Below are 20,902 nucleotides of genomic sequence, written 5' to 3'. Positions count from 1 at the left end.
AGATTCTTGTCTAACATCGTCTGTCAGCCTGTCCATCACCATAGCAAACAAGAAGGGGCTCAGAGCTGACCCCTGGTGGAGTCCCACCTCCACCTTGAATTCCTCAGTCACACCGACAGCACACCTCACAACTGTCTTACAGTCATGATGCATGTCTTGCACCGCTCTGACATACTTTTCCGTCACTCCAGACTTCCTCATGCAATACCACAGTTCTTCTCTGGGCACCCTGTCATACGCTTTCTCCAGATCTACAAAGACACAATGCAATTCCTTCTGACCTTCTCTGTACTTCTCTATCAGCATTCTTAAAGCAAACACTGCATCTGTCGTAGTCTTTTTTGGCCTGAAGCCATACTGATGCTCACAAATGTTCACTTCTGCTCTTAGTCTAGCTTCAACTACTCTTTCCCAGAGTTTCATTGTATGGCTCATCAACTTTATTCCTCTGTAATTGGTACAACTCTGCACATCTCCTTTGTTCTTAAAAATGGGCACGAGTACACTTTGTCTCCATTCTTCAGGCATCTGTTCACCATCTAAGAGCTTGTTGAATAACCCAGTCAGGAACACCACCGCCACCTCTCCCACCTCTCCAAGACACTTCCATACCTCGATTGGTAAATCATCAGGACCGAGTGCCTTTCCCCCCTTCATCCTCTTCAGCACCCTCCTCACTTCATCCTTGCTAATGTTTGCTACGTCTTGGTCCACAACAGTCACGTCTTCTACTCTTTGTTCCTTCTCATTTTCCTCATTCATCAATTCTTCAAAGTACTCTTTCCATCTTGCCATCACACTACTGGCACCTGTTAATACATTGCCATCTCTATCCTTAATTACCCGAACCTGCTGCAGGTCCTTACCATCTTTGTCTCTCTGTCTCGCCAGCCTGTAAAGATCAGTCTCACCTTCCTTGCTTTCCAGCCGAGCATACAAGTCATCATAGGCCTCTTGTTTGGCCTTTGCCACCTTTACTTTAACCGTGCGCTGCATCTCCTTGTACTGCTGTCTACTCTCGTCCGTCCTCTCAGTGTCCCACTTCTTCTTTGCTAACCTCTTTCTCTGTATACACTCCTGCACCTCCCCATTCCACCACCAAGTCTCCTTATCTACCTTTCTTCCACTGGATACACCAAGTACTTTCCGACCTGTGTCTCTGATTATGTTCGCTGTAGTTTGCCAGTCATCTGGAAGGACCTATTGCCCATCCAGTGCTTGTCTTACCTCCTTCCTAAATGTCATGCAACACTCTTCCTTTTTCAACTTCCACCATTTTGTCCTCACTTCAGCCTTTGGTTTCTTCATCTTCCTCACTGCCAGCGTCATCCTACACACCACCAAACCTATGCTGTCTGGCTACACTCTCACCAACCACTACTTTGCAGTCACTGATTTCATTTAGAATACGCCGTTGACCCAAAATGTAGTCTACCTGTGTACTTCTGCCTCCACTCTTATAGGTCACCCTATGTTCCTGTCTCTTCTGAAAGAAAGTATTCACAATAGCCATTTGCATTCTCTTAGCAAAGTCAACCACCATCTGTCCTTCAGCGTTCCTCATCTGGAGTCCAAACCTGCCCATCACCTCCTCATCATCTTTGTTTCCTGCGCCAACATGTCCATTGAAGTCTCCACCAATTACAACCCTCTCACTTCTCGGGATGTTCTGTATGACTTCATCAAAGTCTAAACCAAATTTCTCCTTCTCCCCCAGCTCACATCCTACTTGTGGGGCATACCCACAAACAACATTAAACATCACACCTTCAATTTCTAGCTTCAGACTCATCATTCCATCAGATACTCTTTTTACTTCTAAGACATTCCTAACAAACTCCTCTTTTAAGATATTACATATAGAGCCCACAACAAACTAATTAATAACTAGGTTTCAAATTTGAAGTAAAAAAGAATGACTGTGGTGATAGTGGTTTACATAAAACAATTTGAAATTTTGGTTCGGACTTTAGCAACCATCATGGAATTTCAGAAGTTTGAGTTGCTTTTGCGCTCCAAAAAAATGATGTGGCGGGCCAGATTTGGCCCCTGGGCTTTGACTTTGACAGCTGTGCTCTAAGGTGTCAGACAGATACTAAGATAAATGTTCCGCTCATGATACCTCAAGGCTGCCTGCATTCTGTCCCAGTGGAAGTGGAGGAACCATCTCCATGTTGTGCCACTGTCCAGGGACGTTTCTGTCGGTGCAAACCACGAAACTCAGTTGCACGCGGTGTGACTGACATATACACTCAACGTGTCAATTTTACAAGTGCAGTTATCAACATTGACAATTGCCGCCATCATGTTATGGGCTGTTGATACGTTGCGGCGGGATTAATAAAGGTGACTCACAAAGAGGCTGTCGTGTCATTGGTTACGACCTTCTCTGGCTCGTCGTCGTAGTCAAACCCACCGAGCAGTTTCTGACGAAAAGAATTCCGATTTTGAGCGACAAAAAGGTGAATGCATGCTACGCGTAAACGGTATGCAACTACCTCCGCCAGGGTACTTCTATCTCCTCCGTGCACATTGAACATTTCGGGCTGGGTCGCAATCAGCTGGTGAGAATTTGGCTCGTTTGTGCCATTGTCTGCGTGAGTCTTTTCTGCCTGCTGCAAGCTGTGAAGCATCCTCTGGAGCTATGGGAAAAAGCACTTGGGCTTTATGAACAATTCCAGAGCACAACGGTGGAGAGCAAACACTCACCTCCTGACCATGCGGGGACTGGAACAGCTCGGCCACCGCGGCTAAGGCATCACAAGTCGACATCTGCAATGGAGGTGTATCGGGGGCCGCTGTGGCCGGAGGAGGCTGCAGCTCTGTGGGAAATGTTCAGAAAGGTTATTTTAAATAAAAAATAAACACATTGTGTATTTTTTTCCGGAGCAAATGTCTCTCACATGAAAACTACAATTTAGCCAAAAATAACCCCCCCCCACATTGTCAAAAATAGCATCCTTGAAGAGATTGTGTCCTATTTGCCATAGAAATATTTCACACTATTTTCCTTTATTACCTTCAACTGACAGCGCGGGTGACGGGACATTATTCGCCATGTCCATGAGAGGCTGAATGATGTCCATGTCAAACACGCCGTTCTTCTGCCACAGGTTTTTTGGCCTGAAGCCATACTGATGCTCACAAATGTTCACTTCTGCTCTTAGTCTAGCTTCAACTACTCTTTCCCAGAGTTTCATTGTATGGCTCATCAACTTTATTCCTCTGTAATTGGTACAACTCTGCACATCTCCTTTGTTCTTAAAAATGGGCACGAGTACACTTTGTCTCCATTCTTCAGGCATCTGTTCACCATCTAAGAGCTTGTTGAATAACCCAGTCAGGAACACCACCGCCACCTCTCCCACCTCTCCAAGACACTTCCATACCTCGATTGGTAAATCATCAGGACCGAGTGCCTTTCCCCCCTTCATCCTCTTCAGCACCCTCCTCACTTCATCCTTGCTAATGTTTGCTACGTCTTGGTCCACAACAGTCACGTCTTCTACTCTTTGTTCCTTCTCATTTTCCTCATTCATCAATTCTTCAAAGTACTCTTTCCATCTTGCCATCACACTACTGGCACCTGTTAATACATTGCCATCTCTATCCTTAATTACCCGAACCTGCTGCAGGTCCTTACCATCTTTGTCTCTCTGTCTCGCCAGCCTGTAAAGATCAGTCTCACCTTCCTTGCTTTCCAGCCGAGCATACAAGTCATCATAGGCCTCTTGTTTGGCCTTTGCCACCTTTACTTTAACCGTGCGCTGCATCTCCTTGTACTGCTGTCTACTCTCGTCCGTCCTCTCAGTGTCCCACTTCTTCTTTGCTAACCTCTTTCTCTGTATACACTCCTGCACCTCCCCATTCCACCACCAAGTCTCCTTATCTACCTTTCTTCCACTGGATACACCAAGTACTTTCCGACCTGTGTCTCTGATTATGTTCGCTGTAGTTTGCCAGTCATCTGGAAGGACCTCTTGCCCACCCAGTGCTTGTCTTACCTCCTTCCTAAATGTCATGCAACACTCTTCCTTTTTCAACTTCCACCATTTTGTCCTCACTTCAGCCTTTGGTTTCTTCATCTTCCTCACTGCCAGCGTCATCCTACACACCACCAAACCTATGCTGTCTGGCTCCACTCTCACCAACCACTACTTTGCAGTCACTGATTTCATTTAGAATACGCCGTTGCCCCAAAATGTAGTCTACCTGTGTACTTCTGCCTCCACTCTTATAGGTCACCCTATGTTCCTGTCTCTTCTGAAAGAAAGTATTCACAATAGCCATTTGCATTCTCTTAGCAAAGTCAACCACCATCTGTCCTTCAGCGTTCCTCATCTAGAGTCCAAACCTGCCCATCACCTCCTCATCATCTTTGTTTCCTGCGCCAACATGTCCATTGAAGTCTCCACCAATTACAACCTTCTCACTTCTCGGGATGTTCTGTATGACTTCATCAAAGTCCAAACCAAATTTCTCCTTCTCCGCCAGCTCACATCCTACTTGTGGGGCATACCCACAAACAACATTAAACATCACACCTTCAATTTCTAGCTTCAGACTCATCATTCTATCAGATACTCTTTTTACTTCTAAGACATTCCTAACAAACTCCTCTTTTAAGATATTACATATAGAGCCCACAACAAACTAATTAATGACTAGGTTTCAAATTTGAAGTAAAAAAGAATGACTGTGGTGATAGTGGTTTACATAAAACAATTTGAAATTTTGGTTCGGACTTTAGCAACCATCATGGAATTTCAGAAGTTTGAGTTGCTTTTGCGCTCCAAAAAAATGATGTGGCGGGCCAGATTTGGCCCCTGGGCTTTGACTTTGACAGCTGTGCTCTAAGGTGTCAGACAGATACTAAGATAAATGTTCCGCTCATGATACCTCAAGGCTGCCTGCATTCTGTCCCAGTGGAAGTGGAGGAACCATCTCCATGTTGTGCCACTGTCCAGGGACGTTTCTGTCGGTGCAAACCACGAAACTCAGTTGCACGCGGTGTGACTGACATATACACTCAACGTGTCAATTTTACAAGTGCAGTTATCAACATTGACAATTGCCGCTATCATGTTATGGGCTGTTGAGACGTTGCGGCGGGATTAATAAAGGTGACTCACAAAGAGGCTGTCGTGTCATTGGTTACGACCTTCTCTGGCTCGTCGTCGTAGTCAAACCCACCGAGCAGTTTCTGACGAAAAGAATTCCGATTTTGAGCGACAAAAAGGTGAATGCATGCTACGCGTAAACGGTATGCAACTACCTCGGCCAGGGTACTTCTATCTCCTCCGTGCACATTGAACATTTCGGGCTGGGTCGCAATCAGCTGGTGAGAATTTGGCTCGTTTGTGCCATTGTCTGCGTGAGTCTTTTCTGCCTGCTGCAAGCTGTGAAGCATCCTCTGGAGCTATGGGAAAAAGCACTTGGGCTTTATGAACAATTCCAGAGCACAACGGTGGAGAGCAAACACTCACCTCCTGACCATGCGGGGACTGGAACAGCTCGGCCACCGCGGCCAAGGCATCACAAGTCGACATCTGCAATGGAGGTGTATCGGGGGCCGCTGTGGCCGGAGGAGGCTGCAGCTCTGTGGGAAATGTTCAGAAAGGTTATTTTAAATAAAAAATAAACACATTGTGTATTTTTTTCCGGAGCAAATGTCTCTCACATGAAAACTACAATTTAGCCAAAAATAACCCCCCCCCACATTGTCAAAAATAGCATCCTTGAAGAGATTGTGTCCTATTTGCCATAGAAATATTTCACACTATTTTCCTTTATTACCTTCAACTGACAGCGCGGGTGACGGGACATTATTCGCCATGTCCATGAGAGGCTGAATGATGTCCATGTCAAACACGCCGTTCTTCTGCCACAGGTTCAACACACGGACAATTTTGTTCTGATGCAAATAAGAAAGAAATAACTTGAGCTTCCCACATTGTGTCATGGTGTATCATGTCCAAACATAAATGGATAAATAAAATATAAGCGCGTGAACCTTATCATCTTCCGGACAGTTGTAGAGATTCTGGAAGGTGTCAGTAAAGTTCTTTACGAAGCGAGGCCCGAAGACGTCTTTGTCCACACCAAACTGATGACGCGACTGCCGTACAATGGAGTCCACCACGTACAAGCCGGGAACTTTGAGCTCGGGTTTAGACTAATTAAAAGAAGCCACAATTAAGAGAGGAACTCGAATTCTCATCATCTAGCATGGACAGGCAGCATACCCTCTTGATGAACTTTTCAACAATCTGGACCACATGTTTGTAGAGCTAGGGATGAAAAAAATAAATCAAACGTTGACATCAGGCATTACAGATGAACTATTTTAGAGCAGTCGCAGTCTACCTTGATGGCTTTGATGGCCGCTTTGGTGACGGACATCATTTTCGCTCGAGATATCGGAGGCTTCATGTCAATCATGGAGAACAACTGAAGCATACGCACAAAAACAAACATCACTGGGAATGGAATCAAAACCAGCTAAATACAAGCGACATGTATCAAAAATGTTAACTGCCAAATGAAGCATTCGATGCTATTTTTGCTCTTTGCCATTACAAAAACACGACAACTAAACCAAGAGAGACTATGTAAGAACAAACTAAAGATGAATACTATGACACAACCATTTTTAAAATTAAACCAAAAAGGTTTAACTTTACTACAGAGAAAAAAAAAAATCAGCAAAAAAAAAACAACAACATTTTTTAAAACAAACAAATAAAATCCAGATTTTTGAACTCTCTTGGGGGGAATGCGTTTTTGCCACATGCTGCAACCAGAAATGACATCACATCACAATTCAGTTAGCAATCGTCATATGACCAAACAAAAAATAAATAAATAAAATAGATCAGTAGCGATTGGTTGATTTTGCTAATCGCAATAATTCCATAAAAAGCAGCATTACCCATAATGCTGGGTTGAGATTAGTGGGCACGCATTAAACTATGGGAAAAGCACGTTATAGATTTTCTCTTTAACATTCTTTCAAAAGATGAAAAAAAAAATGAAAGCAGTAGGCAAAAACCTACCGGTTGTTAAAACAAATATCGGCTGACGGATTAATCGGTTGGGCCATTTCTGTCATATACAAAAATCACTATACAGATGCTCCCAACATGACGAAAGAGATATGTTCCGAGCGCATTCATCAAGTGAATTTATTTGTATGTTGCTTCAGCGCTATATTTTGTACGGAATGTATGTTTAAGTCTAACACTGAACGTGGAGGTATAAAACACAGACACCCTAACAGTCATAAAATAAATTCACACCTACCCGAGTACGACATATCTTTGGGTCTGTAGTAACCCATTACTTTTTATTCTGCATTGCGTCCTCCTGGAGTCTCAACTGGGAAGAGGGATTTCCTCCCCACCCATTTACTCTACACAGTCAATCGAAGCAAGCTCGGAGCCTCTTCCACAGAGCGTCAACTGTAAGAGGATTTCCGCCCCGCACAAATACTCTATGCAGCCATTCGTTAGCGAGCTTTGCAGATCGGGGCCTGAACTCGTTGGCAACACTTCAGCACTTCAGCCGGACGCTGATTGGTCAACTTTGGTGTCCGTCGCGAAAGCATCCAGCCCTTCAAACTTCCAATGAATGTGTGAATCACAGTACGCAGCCAATCACAAGCAATTTCGGCCTGAAAAAAGTGTGCAATAAAAAAAATCTATCTTACAGCATCACTGTCCTAATATTTTTCGACATACCCGCAAAAATGTCTGTTTGTACCGTTGGTCGTAACTCGAATGTTCGTAAGTCGGGAAGCGTCTGTAGCTAAAAACTACATCAGAAAAAATACCCTGTGACTGTAAAGTGTCCATGAGAGTTTTCAAAGGCGCTTATAAATGCAATGTACAGTATTATTATTATAACAGTGACTTACACTGCAATTCAAAGCTTATTTGCCATTTCTTGGCCTTAGTAATTTGATTTTACGTGACATACCCCTTTGTGACACTTAAAAGCTTTTGATCATCATAACATGCACGCTCAACAACAATTGATGATTGCCTTACGCTGAGAAGAAGTTTCAGGAGACAAGTATATTTTCTAAATTCATTCTGCAGAGGTAAATTATGAAACAGAGTATCGCAAAAAAACAGGTCCAGTTAAAAAAAGAGGTTGGTTTGGTGAAACATTTAATCTTTATATCACTTGAATTTTATTTTTTTATACAGTACACACTTTCAGGTATGAGACAGGTGCTGCCGCTTTCTGAAATTTCGCACTTGAGTTAGTATTGGAATTAATCACTTCAGGACCTCTGAGATGGCTATGGAAATGTGTGTAGATCTAAACTCATTGATAGAATCGTTTTTACATGAAAAAAACAGACGGAAGCAACACTCATTTGTGTTGAGAAAATTCAGATTGCTCAAATGATTTAAAAGAAATCAATGGATGAATTTGCACCATACAATAAATGAATATTTAGGAATTATCGGAATTTAAATATCGAACCCGGGTGAATTTGGAAACCAAACTACATTGAGTTGACACCTGGGGGCAAAATAATATGAAATTGTTCGATGGAAATTGCTGGTGGGTTTTAGCATAATCACATTAAAACCAGCGTTTCGTATTAAAAGCACAGAAGTAAAATCTCAGGGTTGCTTAAAACTCGACAAAGCTTTGTAACGACGTTAACGCCTCTGGTAAAGAAATTCAAATAAAATAAAACAACGAGGCCAGTGTGAGGTAACCTAGCGACCTCCAATAGCAGTTAGCTTAGCACAGAAAGCGAAAGGCCTTGATTTGCGGACAGCCTAGCACAGGTGCCAACGATTCGAATCGACGGACTCAAGAAAGGACCACATAGCAAATTGAAGAAACATTTCATTTTCACAAAAGCACAAGTTCGATGAACTGCGTCCATCGCTATGATTTGACAGCATGAGCGATAGCAATTAGCGCCCTTTGGTCCAGGCACGTTCAGTACACGAACACACTTTACCTCCATGTTGAACGCGTTCACCGCTTCCATCTTTATATTGGCCTTCACAAAACCAGTGAAAGAATACGCTATTCTTGCTACTCTTCACCATGCGCGTCGACGTTGAAAATGACAACCACGTAACTAAGCGAAAGAAAAACGAACATCGGTTTCATCGAGGATTACATAGTTTAGCATTTTAGCTTTAGCGGCGTACCACCCCGAAATACGTGCAGACTAAAGAATGACGTCACAGTCGCGGCGGACTTCTTCCTTGACTCCCTTTAGTTGTTGGCAATGAGGGGTTGTTAGGCGACCTGTCGCCATCCTGAGGCCGGAGTGTAAACTGTAGCATTTTGTCAGTTCAGTACAGCAGTGTTTTTCAAACATGACGAAAGAGATATGTTCCGAGCGCATTCATCAAGTGAATTTATTTGTATGTTGCTTCAGCGCTATATTTTGTACGGAATGTATGTTTAAGTCTAACACTGAACGTGGAGGTATAAAACACAGACACCCTAACAGTCATAAAATAAATTCACACCTACCCGAGTACGACATATCTTTGGGTCTGTAGTAACCCATTACTTTTTATTCTGCATTGCGTCCTCCTGGAGTCTCAACTGGGAAGAGGGATTTCCTCCCCACCCATTTACTCTACACAGTCAATCGAAGCAAGCTCGGAGCCTCTTCCACAGAGCGTCAACTGTAAGAGGATTTCCGCCGCGCACAAATACTCTATGCAGCCATTCGTTAGCGAGCTTTGCAGATCGGGGCCTGAACTCGTTGGCAACACTTCAGCACTTCAGCCGGACGCTGATTGGTCAACTTTGGTGTCCGTCGCGAAAGCATCCAGCCCTTCAAACTTCCAATGAATGTGTGAATCACAGTACGCAGCCAATCACAAGCAATTTCGGCCTGAAAAAAAGTGTGCAATAAAAAAAAATCTATCTTACAGCATCACTGTCCTAATATTTTTCGACATACCCGCAAAAATGTCTGTTTGTACCGTTGGTCGTAACTCGAATGTTCGTAAGTCGGGAAGCGTCTGTAGCTAAAAACTACATCAGAAAAAATACCCTGTGACTGTAAAGTGTCCATGAGAGTTTTCAAAGGCGCTTATAAATGCAATGTACAGTATTATTATTATAACAGTGACTTACACTGCAATTCAAAGCTTATTTGCCATTTCTTGGCCTTAGTAATTTGATTTTACGTGACATACCCCTTTGTGACACTTAAAAGCTTTTGATCATCATAACATGCACGCTCAACAACAATTGATGATTGCCTTACGCTGAGAAGAAGTTTCAGGAGACAAGTACATTTTCTAAATTCATTCTGCAGAGGTAAATTATGAAACAGAGTATCGCAAAAAAACAGGTCCAGTTAAAAAAAGAGGTTGGTTTGGTGAAACATTTAATCTTTATATCACTTGAATTTTATTTTTTATACAGTACACACTTTCAGGTATGAGACAGGTGCTGCCGCTTTCTGAAATTTCGCACTTGAGTTAGTATTGGAATTAATCACTTCAGGACCTCTGAGAGGGCTATGGAAATGTGTGTAGATCTAAACTCATTGATAGAATCGTTTTTACATGAAAAAAACAGACGGAAGCAACACTCATTTGTGTTGAGAAAATTCAGATTGCTCAAATGATTTAAAAGAAATCAATGGATGAATTTGCACCATACAATAAATGAATATTTAGGAATTATCGGAATTTAAATATCGAACCCGGGTGAATTTGGAAACCAAACTACATTGAGTTGACACCTGGGGGCAAAATAATATGAAATTGTTCGATGGAAATTGCTGGTGGGTGTTAGCATAATCACATTAAAACCAGCGTTTCGTATTAAAAGCACAGAAGTAAAATCTCAGGGTTGCTTAAAACTCGACAAAGCTTTGTAACGACGTTAACGCCTCTGGTAAAGAAATTCAAATAAAATAAAACAACGAGGCCAGTGTGAGGTAACCTAGCGACCTCCAATAGCAGTTAGCTTAGCACAGAAAGCGAAAGGCCTTGATTTGCGGACAGCCCAGCACAGGTGCCAACGATTCGAATCGACGGACTCAAGAAAGGACCACATAGCGAATTGAAGAAACATTTCATTTTCACAAAAGCACAAGTTCGATGAACTGCGTCCATCGATATGATTTGACAGCATGAGCGATAGCAATTAGCGCCCTTTGGTCCAGGCACGTTCAGTACACGAACACACTTTACCTCCATGTTGAACGCGTTCACCGCTTCCATCTTTATATTGGCCTTCACAAAACCAGTGAAAGAATACGCTATTCTTGCTACTCTTCACCATGCGCGTCGACGTTGAAAATGACAACCACGTAACTAAGCGAAAGAAAAACGAACATCGGTTTCATCGAGGATTACATAGTTTAGCATTTTAGCTTTAGCGGCGTACCACCCCGAAATACGTGCAGACTAAAGAATGACGTCACAGTCGCGGCGGACTTCTTCCTTGACTCTCTTTAGTTGTTGGCAACGAGGGGTTGTTAGGCGACCTGTCGCCATCCTGAGGCCGGAGTGTAAACTGTAGCATTTTGTCAGTTCAGTACAGCAGTGTTTTTCAACCTTTTTCAAGCCAAAGCACATTTCTTCCGTTGAAATTATCTCGGGGCCAGTGACGTGCGGTGAGGTTCATGGCTGGTGAGGCACTGACGTCATCATAGTCAGATTTACAAACATATGAACTCTACAGAGTAGTTTATTCACCATTTGATTGGCAACAGTTAACGTATTTTGATTAAAATTTCATGCCAGCATTCTTTACATATACACAAACTGTAGCATAGAAAAAAATAATTAAAAAAACATTTTTAGCGTGTTACCTTTACTTGTAAATGAAGTCCATGCGCCGCTCCTTCTGAAGAAAGGTATCGATAACTTCTTTGTAGAAGCCTTCCTTATCTTTCTTCAGTTTTAAAAGTCTCTCTGTCTCAACGGAGATCACTGCCAGTGAAGAAACTCGTCCTTGATCAGTCCTGTTCCGACTGTATGTTTTCAGTGCTGAGAATGACAATCTCGTCTACTTCTACAGCAACAAATGGGGCTGCACCGATCTCCTTTTTAATGTCATTTCTAATGACATCACCAACTGCTTCAATTAAATAGTTCTGTATTCTGTTTCACAGGCTAGAAAATACAGTGGATGTCCCAAAATGACTCGCTAGCCTGTCATCTTTCTCAGCGAAAGCATGTAATAGTTCAACATAGTTGCCACGATTAGCAGAGCCTGTACTTTCATCATTTCCACGAAATGCCAGCTGTTGTTTGGCAAGGAAGCAGGTGGCATTGATGAGATCTTTTAAAATCTCCCGGTTCTCCTTTACCTTAGCATTGTGGATGCTGATGTTGAGTCTTCGCTCATTTTTGATGAGGCTCCGTTGTAAATTTTTCAGGTCGCAATATCCCATTTGAGTCCAGACATTGTCACAAGTTGAGAACAGAAGGCAGGAAAAGCAGAAAAGGCGGTTTCTTGCTGGACATCCACACAGCCAGCCTTTTTGTGTGTACCAATCCGCCTGAAAAGAGCGAGTATTGTGTCCCGTTGTCTGAAGCAAACCTTTTAGCTCCGGTGTTGGTCTTCCTTTAATTATTACCTCCTGCTTCGATTGAAAGTCCAGTTTAGAAAATTATTTCAATTTAGATATGCAATCCTCCATTCTGATAGTGAGGCCAAGCAACACGAAAAAATGACTGCAGGGTTGCACTTTACTCGCTGTTTACTGTAGCTTTCTGTCTAATTCTATTATTCTGCAGACGTGGAGTCGGAAGTATCTCTGGAATCACAAGCGCCCCCTGTCATGAGGCGGGAGAACTGTTTGCCTCACCGACGCACAGCGTTTTGATAAAAATAAAACAACATAAACACTGTAGTACAGTGTTTATAATGTACAATGACTCTACATTATATACACCAGCTAAACTGTAGAAATTTAGTTCATATACTAAACGTGTTTGAACGCTTTAATAGCGATATGCAGGACAGCAATGCGGTCTCACTGCAGAGCAAGCCAGCACAGTAAGCACAGTGATTGTGTAATCTATGTTGAGGCTCAGCCGGCTGCTGCCTCACCGCTCGTCTCTACTTAGTATTTGAACGGTAAATGTGAAAATTCAGCGATTTTGAAAAAAATCCTAAAACGGTGACGTTAAATGGACAAGAACTTTAAAGTACAAACCACTAAATACACATATCTGTTTAATTTATTTTTTCATTTGATATTTCCATGACAGATTTCCATGATGACAGGTGAGGCACTGCCTCACCTGCCTCCCCTGACTGCACACCAACAATATACCAGACACAGCATACACAATACACATAATGTGCAACACAATATGGCAGGTCATAACTTATTGTTAATAACAATTAAATTAAAAATATATATATAACAATGTTATATTGGTAATATAAGCTTTTTTTAAACGTTGAAGAATGATGTATGTATGTATATTATAACATAGGATTTAACTAAACACAAAGAAAAAAAGTATTTTATAATCTTTCATATTTATATTTACTCAGTGTGAAACCTGGGCCTGTTTGGACGAACAGAGAGCTGATATCCTGGCGGGGATGGATGAAAGACACACACGAAGCTCTTCCTCCACAGCTCTCAGTCTTTTGTTTTTACTGCAGTCAGGCTTGAAAAGCTCACCTCACACAGATATGTTGTGGAAAATGGGAGCAATGTCAAAATAGCTTTGTTAGCCAGCATGGAGAACTCCTTGGCAGCTGCCAACCAAAAACTGTCGAAAGGTAGATCAGCAAAGGTTAGCTTGAGGCCACGATCTTGTCTCAGTTCAGTTAGTTCCTCCTGCTCCTGCAAAGACATGTTTATTCCAACAGCTGATGCTGAGCTGAATGGGTCTCTAACCCAGCCAAGGTGCTCCATGGAGGCTGAAGAGAAATAAAATGTCATCTTCTCCTCAAGAGTTTTCAGATGTTTCGCTATTAACTCACACAGTGCAGTAGTATTGACATCTTGCCGTTTATTGGTGAGTGGGAACATTTCAAGATTGCCCCTTTCCACATGTTGCTGCCAGAGGTGTACCTTTGAACGAAAACCATTTATTTTATCTGAACTTGTAAGCAGATTTTCATTTCGGCCTTGCATTCGTGTTTTCAGTTCATTGAGATGATGAAAAATATGCCAGGTATGCCAGCCTTGCAAACCGCTCATCACTTGCAAGCAGCGTTGCGTAATCGGACCCCTCATTCGTCAGAAACACTTAAGTTCCTCTCGCAGCTCATACACACGGGCCAGCACCTTGCCTGTTTCCCCGTTTGTTCACGCAGGCGAACAAAGTACGTGTATTCCACATTTTTATTTTGGACTGAGGGGTGTTTCGTTTGGAGATGGCGTTTAAGCTTACTTGGGACCATAGCGCTGTTGGAGAGCTTTTCACCACAGACCAAGCACAATGGAGTCGGTGCCGCTGCATCTCCGGTAAAAGTAAATCCAAATGAGACATAGCTTTCGTTGTATTGCCAGAAACTTTGCTCGACCTCACTGTCTTTGCTTTTTTTTTTTTTTACCTCCATCCATACTAGGGCCTTCATTTGGGTCCGGGTTTTGTCCAGGGTCCACTTCTGAGTCAGCATTTTTCCTCTTCAAAAACCTCTCCATCGCTTTCACCGTCGTCCCGCTAGCCACAATCTGCACTTGCCGCGCTATCCCTGCGTCACTAATTCGCTTGTCTCAAAGCGAATTAGTGACGCACAACTACCTGCTGTTGCCACCTGCTGGTATGGAAGAGTACTACATGATTACTCTGCCAGGCGCGAGACTGCACAGGCACACAAATCGGATAATTTCCCGCGGCAAACCTGACAATATCTCGCGCCGCGGCACATTGGTTGAAAAACACTGCAGTACAGTACAGACGTATACAGTACAACTTTTTTTTCAAGCTTTTATATTCTATTTCGTAATATTCTCATATTATAATGCACGTTTCATGACGAAAAAGTCATGTTCTGACAAAAGATATCTCTAAAATCTTTTATATTCTGTTAAAAAAGCCAAATTTTCAAAACATGATTAAGGAACAGATGACAATGAAAAAATGCACATTATAAAAATCTGTTTTCAAAAGCGCATTTTTACCAACTCTGTACAGTGAAAATACATAAGATTAAAGAAAATATTATTTGGGGTGAAACAAAAAAAGCAAAAATACACATGGTGAGGACACCGCCTCTTTTGCGAAGACTCAAGGACAACCTTCAGTTGGGACATGGCTTGGTTTCATTCTTTCCACAACTTTGATAGAGCAGCGTCACTCAAAATCAGACCGCAATGGACAACTCCACCAGTGTGGCTTTCATCGGATGGGAATATTATTACGGCTACGTGGATCCAGTCATTGTGGACCAAAGGAAGTTGGAATACAACAAATGTGAGTCACGTTGTTTATTTCTTTTCCTTCTTCTCAGGTAACCAAATCAAATCCAGCACCTCTTTCAGACTCAATCGTTATTGCATTTTGGATCTGTCTGACCATCTTTGTGGGGGCCCTCTTCCTCTCCTTGAATCTTGCATCAGGCAGCGGGCGCGTGCCGTGGTGAGTGTGAGATGAAATGTCACATTTTTTTATCAACGGTCAACACCGAATGTTTTTTTTAAGAAACCTCTTTTCAGTTATTTTTCAAGAACACAACTCAAAATACTCAAAAAAAAGTATTTCAAGTCTCATCGTTCCTCATTGAAATAAACAACCGAAGGCAATAACATAATTTCATATCACGCAAAGAATGAAAGATTGTTGACATTGTGCTGTTGTTTCTGTTGTGATTGCCTTGGCCACCAGGGCACAGTCTAAAAGTAAACTGAACTACACAAAAAGCCTGACATACATAACTTGTCTTTTTTTGCAGAGAATAAACAAAACGTGTGTTGCTACCGTTTGTACAATACTGCAGCTCGATCCATTATTTAAATTGGTCAATTAAATTTTTAATTGGCAGCAGGGCATGTGTTAACAGGGGATTCATTGTACAATAATTAACAAATGCATAAAAACCCAAGCGCCATAGCCGTGTCGTTTTGTTGCAGGAGACGCAGACGGCGAAGTCAAAGGAGAAACACATCAACCAGTTCAGTGTGAGCGTGTCTGCAAAGCGGATGCAAATAAATGGCATTTTTCAAGTGTACAAATTGAACTTGCTTGTGTCCTGAAAAAGGCGAACTTTGATCCTGATGGTACACAGGGTTCGAAGTAGCGCTCACGTTTTCACTGCGGCAATGTCTCGGCAGATGGCTCTGACGGCCAATTCATGCGCTTTTTTCCGTTCACGCTTGCCTTCAATAACTGTGGCGATGTGAGACAGGAATAGTTGTGGCGAGTCGGCTCCACCCCACACCTCATGCACGTACAATGACAGCAAAGACAGGCCTGCTTCTAGGAAAGGGGAGAAGAAAACACGCAAAAGTTTGTGACGGGGTTAATAATACAATAAAGTCTCGTTATATCGATATCGGATATATCGATAGTCCCGGTTACATCGATACTATTTCTATGCACGCACGGAGAAAATTACATGCAAACAGAGTCGGATATATCGATAGTCCCGGTTATATCGATATTTTTTTCGGACTCCCTTGAATATTGATATAACGAGACTTTACTGTATATTTAAAAAAACTATGGTGAGTGGGATTTCAAATTTTGGAAGAGCAAGCGGGGCTAACGTTTTTAAAAGCCTTACCACATTTTGCTTTATCTTGAGTATCTTTTGGCCGGCAAGCAGAGACGACCCCCCTATGGATCTCCGGAAGTGACGCTCGCCTCTCCAGCAAGTCCGTCATGACATTTGTGAACAGGCGGAAGGTTTCCCCCTTTGGCGTTTGGCAGACGCGATGGTAGAGCCGAAGCAGGTCCGCCTTAGGGCTGGGATCTTGTAGCAACGCGTCGACAATCTCCTTGTGCGCCATCACGCTCTCGTCCAGCCAGCGCAAGAAGCTCCTTGAGCGCTCTTCGTCATACGGGTCCTCCAATAGCCACCTGAGGGACCACTTGGCGAGCAGGTGGGCCGTGTCCACGGACAGCAGAATGGGATTTTCGACGCTTTGTGGTTGACTGAGAACAAAAGCCGGTCGCCAGTGCATAAAGATGCTGCAGAGAGACGTTCTGCACTCCGCTAAGAGACTCTGCGTTTGTTTTTTTGTCTCAACGTCCTCTGACAACTTCTCATTTCCTGCGCGGACTTGGGAGCTTTTAGCCCTAGTCCTGTCCGTCACAGACCCTCCTATATTAATGCCGTGAGGGAAGACAAGAAGCATATTAAATATCAAATCTGATGGCTAGTCCACAATTCCCCTCTCTTTTTTTTCTTGCGTGTCTGTTGCGTTTTCTGACTACTCGCCTCATTTCCATCACTCACCAGTTAGTTCCTTGACTTTGTACTTTTCACACAAGCTCTGTATTTGGTCCAGGATCACGGCGTTTCCGGAGAGAGTGCTCCAGCACAGCAACAGACCGAGAGCCTCAGTTGGGGCCAAAGGTTGAGCTCGCAGCGTCATCCGCTCGGCCCGCTCGCTGGATCCGCGAGCCCTCGCCCGATGCTGGAGTATTGACGAGAGGGTCCGTAGTAGCGAGCCAAGCTGAGTGGCCTTCACGCCCAACCTGACGGAAGATAAACATCAGACGTCCTTCACCTAGCGGCGCTTCCTATGCCGGCAAGCTGCGTTTATTACCTTAAACGGCGGGTGATGGCTAAAGCCACGCAGAGGAATTCGTTGATTAGAGTCAGTGGGAGACACTTTGCCATCCCTCGTTCCAATGTGGCGGTCTCCTTCTTCCCAAGATTTGTCCACCATAACATGTCTAGCAGCTCTATGAAGGAGCCGAGCAGATATTTCTCAAGGTTCCTGAGGGTGACAATAATTTGTGTACTTTTTTCACTTACTGCTTGGAAATTAAAACACAAATCATTCTCCTATTTGTTTTTCATCTACATTCAATATTCACCTTTTTTCAGCCATCTGTATGATCCACGTAAGAAGGCCGCAATTTTTGCTCAGGTCATACGCTGCTCTGGTCACACGCGCCGCCTGACACAACACTCGGACGATCTGCGCCTGGTGGACCAAGTCCATTAGTTTTTCACTTCCACAATGGACACGCCATTGCACAATCATTACAGGAAGCAGGCGCGATTGGTGAGATTTAATCAGATCCAAATCACAGCACACCAGGAGATTATATGGCAACTACGGCCTTCCGTCAACTACCTGAGCCTCTTCGTCACACAAAGGGCCGCTGCTAAAGCTGAGGAGGCTGTGGAAGATGCCTTGCTGGTTGCATATGTCGTAGCAGTAGCCGTCGCTGATGCCTTCCTCCAGCACGCTCAGGATCCATTCTCGCTCGGTCTTGTGCTATTGGGGAAACAAATAAACAGTGAGTTGGTCCCATGACCTTAAAAAAAATAAATACACATTCGATAGCGCGCTTTACCTCCAGGTCAAAGCTGTAGAACAGCTTAAAGAACTCGGGCACCCTCCTCATATCCAAACTTTGTCGGGACAGCAGGAATCGATTCAGAACCACATACATGTAGTCCTCTGAGGGGAAGAGAAGACACAGAGATGGAACATGGGTGACACGAAATGAAAAATGGAAGGCCAAGTTAGACTGCGTCAACTTTTTGAAATATGCAAAGGCCATTCGGAAAAAAATCGATATTGTTTGTATTGTTCGATAGCATTCTGTAAAAGGTTTGAAGGCAAAAAGTGGAGGATATTTCCAAGTTTTTTTGGTGACCAACAGCCCTTGATTTCATAGAATCGATCCGGGCCTGAACCTAACAGTAGGATCTCACGTCTGACGTCTTCATTAATCGGCCATGAAGCGTAGTGGACATAAACATTTTTACTCCTCAAATGGAATGATTTTTATTCCCGACAGTGTTTTGAAGAGAAATATTGTGGTTCTGTTTGATCATAAATGGTTTATTGGTATATTGAAATATAGACGTGTATGTGTATCTTTTTTTCCAACTCAACAAGTTGCCTGTGAGTAAAACTGCCATTCAGAATTTTGCTGCATGTAATATTGCAATTCTGCTAAATTTCAAAATACCTCCTTTCCACTTGCATTTTTTTTCCACAAATGACTTGTCAGCTAGGCTGGGTAAATGTTGGATTATTTTTCTAAATATCTTTTGGGGTTTGGATATATATATATATATATATATATATATATATATATATATATATATATATATATATATATATATATATATATATATATATATATATATATACAGTAAAGTCTCGTTATATCGATATCGGAAATATCGATAGTCCCGGTTATATCGATACTATTTCTATGCACACACGGAGAAAATTACATGCAAACAGGGTCGGATATATCGATAGTCCCGGTTATATCAATATTTTTTCGGACTCCCTTGAATATCGATATAACAAGACTTTACTGTATATATATATATATATATATATATATATATATATATATATATATATATATAATAAGCAAGGTTCTTAAGGCAGAGAGCCTCTGAGTGCGGAGCTTGGGGTAAGACAAGCTCGATTGCTGTGCTCTGTGAAGAAGTTGATTGCTGCGTGGAACTCATTGCCAGTTGGGACCACACGACTGGACACTGGATTTGAACCTAACTAAGGTGGCTAGGCTACATGAGGAGGACGTCAAGAGGGGTGAGGCCTAGAGACTCTTGGAAAAGAACTCCGTCTTCAGTTTTACCTCAGAAGAGACTTTATTTGGATTTAAGTATCAGAAGAGACTTTATTTGGATTTAAGTATCAGAAGAGACTTTATTTTGATAAGTATTGGAAGAGACACTATTCAAACCTTTGTTGCTTGTGAATTCTCCCTGGAACCCTTGATTAAAACCTTTTGTTTGTATCCAAACCTGTCGTACATTGCACTTCTTGTCCTGTCCCGATGAGCTAGCCTCTCATGATATCACAATATATATATATATATATATATATATATATATATATATATATATATATATATATATATATATATATATATATAGGTTATATTGATTATACTGCTTATTACTATTTTCATTCCCCCACATTTCTAGTCTTTTTATGTATAATTAGTTCCGTTTAGTACGATTCATGGTTATTATTTTGCTGTTTATATCGATACAAAAGATACTTAAGGTGAATCGATATTTGCTTCGGGGTTTCTATACAGTACCTCCATACACACCAAATCTGCATATATATAAAAAAATCCTCGTCTCACCCACCACGGGTGGTGTCTGTCCCCATTTCAGCTCGGGTCCTCTACCAGAGGCCAGGAAGCTTGAGGGTTCTGCGCAGTATCCGTGCTGTTCCCAGCACTGCGCTTTTCTGGACCGAGATATCCGATGTTGTTCCCGGGATCTGTTGCAACCACTCGTCGAGTTTGGGGGTCACTGCCCCGAGTGCTCCAACCACCACAGGCACGACTGTCACCTTTACCTTCCTTGGTATTTCTCGATTTTCTCATGTTCCTTCTTTCTGATGTTCCCATCACTCGGGACCGCTACATCCACGACAACGGCTTTATATATATATATATATATATATATATATATATAATGGCTATATATATATATATCTTCTTCTTTTCCTTTCGGCTTTTCCCCTCAGGGGTCGCCACTGCGAATCAATGTCCTCCATCTATCCCGGTTTTGTGCATCCTCTTCTCTCACACCAGCTACCTTCATGTCCTCTTTGACCACATCCATAAACCTCCTCTTCGGTCTTCCTCTCAGTCTCCTGCCTGGCAGTTCAAGGCTCAGCATCCTTCTCCCGAGATAGTCGCTCTCTCTCCTATGGACATGTCCAAACCATCTCAGTCTGGCCTCTCTGACTTTCTCTCCAAAGCCTCTAATAGGAGTTGTCCCTCTAATGTACTCA

At 42.6% G+C, this 20,902-nt stretch overlaps 2 protein-coding genes and 1 long non-coding RNA gene across 5 annotated transcripts in view; 1 reads left to right on the top strand and 2 right to left on the bottom strand.

The window, feature by feature from the left end:
• Positions 1–9,218, bottom strand: part of LOC148888058 (SR-related and CTD-associated factor 4-like) — a 29,935-nt gene extending 20,717 nt beyond the window's left edge. The window contains exons 1-10 of one of the 3 annotated variants that reach the window (XM_089013389.1): positions 8,987–9,218; positions 6,367–6,450; positions 6,246–6,290; positions 6,014–6,175; positions 5,797–5,914; positions 3,621–3,629; positions 2,710–2,822; positions 2,499–2,642; positions 2,356–2,426; positions 2,123–2,198 (exon numbers count right to left, since the gene is read on the bottom strand). In XM_089013389.1, coding sequence (XP_088869515.1) covers positions 2,123–2,198; positions 2,356–2,426; positions 2,499–2,642; positions 2,710–2,822; positions 3,621–3,629; positions 5,797–5,914; positions 6,014–6,175; positions 6,246–6,290; positions 6,367–6,450; positions 8,987–9,016 — 852 coding nt within the window. In that variant the 5' untranslated portion in view covers positions 9,017–9,218. Of the gene's footprint in view, positions 1–2,122; positions 2,199–2,355; positions 2,427–2,498; positions 2,643–2,709; positions 2,823–3,019; positions 3,111–3,620; positions 3,630–5,796; positions 5,915–6,013; positions 6,176–6,245; positions 6,291–6,366; positions 6,451–8,986 lie in introns of those variants that run through there. The other 2 variants (XM_089013388.1, XM_089013387.1) reach the window with 2 other exon arrangements.
• Positions 9,219–14,627: 5,409 nt separating this feature from the next.
• LOC148888057 (uncharacterized) lies at positions 14,628–15,659 on the top strand. The gene is made up of 2 exons (XR_016117160.1): positions 14,628–14,745; positions 15,436–15,659. It is a non-coding gene; the product is annotated as an uncharacterized LOC148888057 (long non-coding RNA).
• The window catches only part of urb1 (URB1 ribosome biogenesis homolog), a 37,668-nt gene continuing 31,912 nt past the window's right edge, over positions 15,147–20,902 (bottom strand). The window contains exons 33-39 of the mRNA XM_089013721.1: positions 18,456–18,562; positions 18,233–18,376; positions 17,970–18,079; positions 17,696–17,869; positions 17,383–17,624; positions 16,708–17,247; positions 15,147–16,400 (exon numbers count right to left, since the gene is read on the bottom strand). Of these exons, the coding sequence (XP_088869847.1) occupies positions 16,225–16,400; positions 16,708–17,247; positions 17,383–17,624; positions 17,696–17,869; positions 17,970–18,079; positions 18,233–18,376; positions 18,456–18,562 (1,493 nt within the window). The 3' untranslated portion in view covers positions 15,147–16,224. The remainder of the gene's footprint in view (positions 16,401–16,707; positions 17,248–17,382; positions 17,625–17,695; positions 17,870–17,969; positions 18,080–18,232; positions 18,377–18,455; positions 18,563–20,902) is intronic.

Source organism: Hippocampus bargibanti, linkage group LG14 (genome assembly GCF_051943395.1).
Source record: "Hippocampus bargibanti isolate YZ-2025 linkage group LG14, ASM5194339v1, whole genome shotgun sequence".
Lineage (NCBI taxonomy): Eukaryota > Metazoa > Chordata > Actinopteri > Syngnathiformes > Syngnathidae > Hippocampus > Hippocampus bargibanti.
The sequence above is the reverse complement of the archived record's forward strand: the minus strand, read 5'-3'. Positions and strand labels throughout refer to the sequence as shown.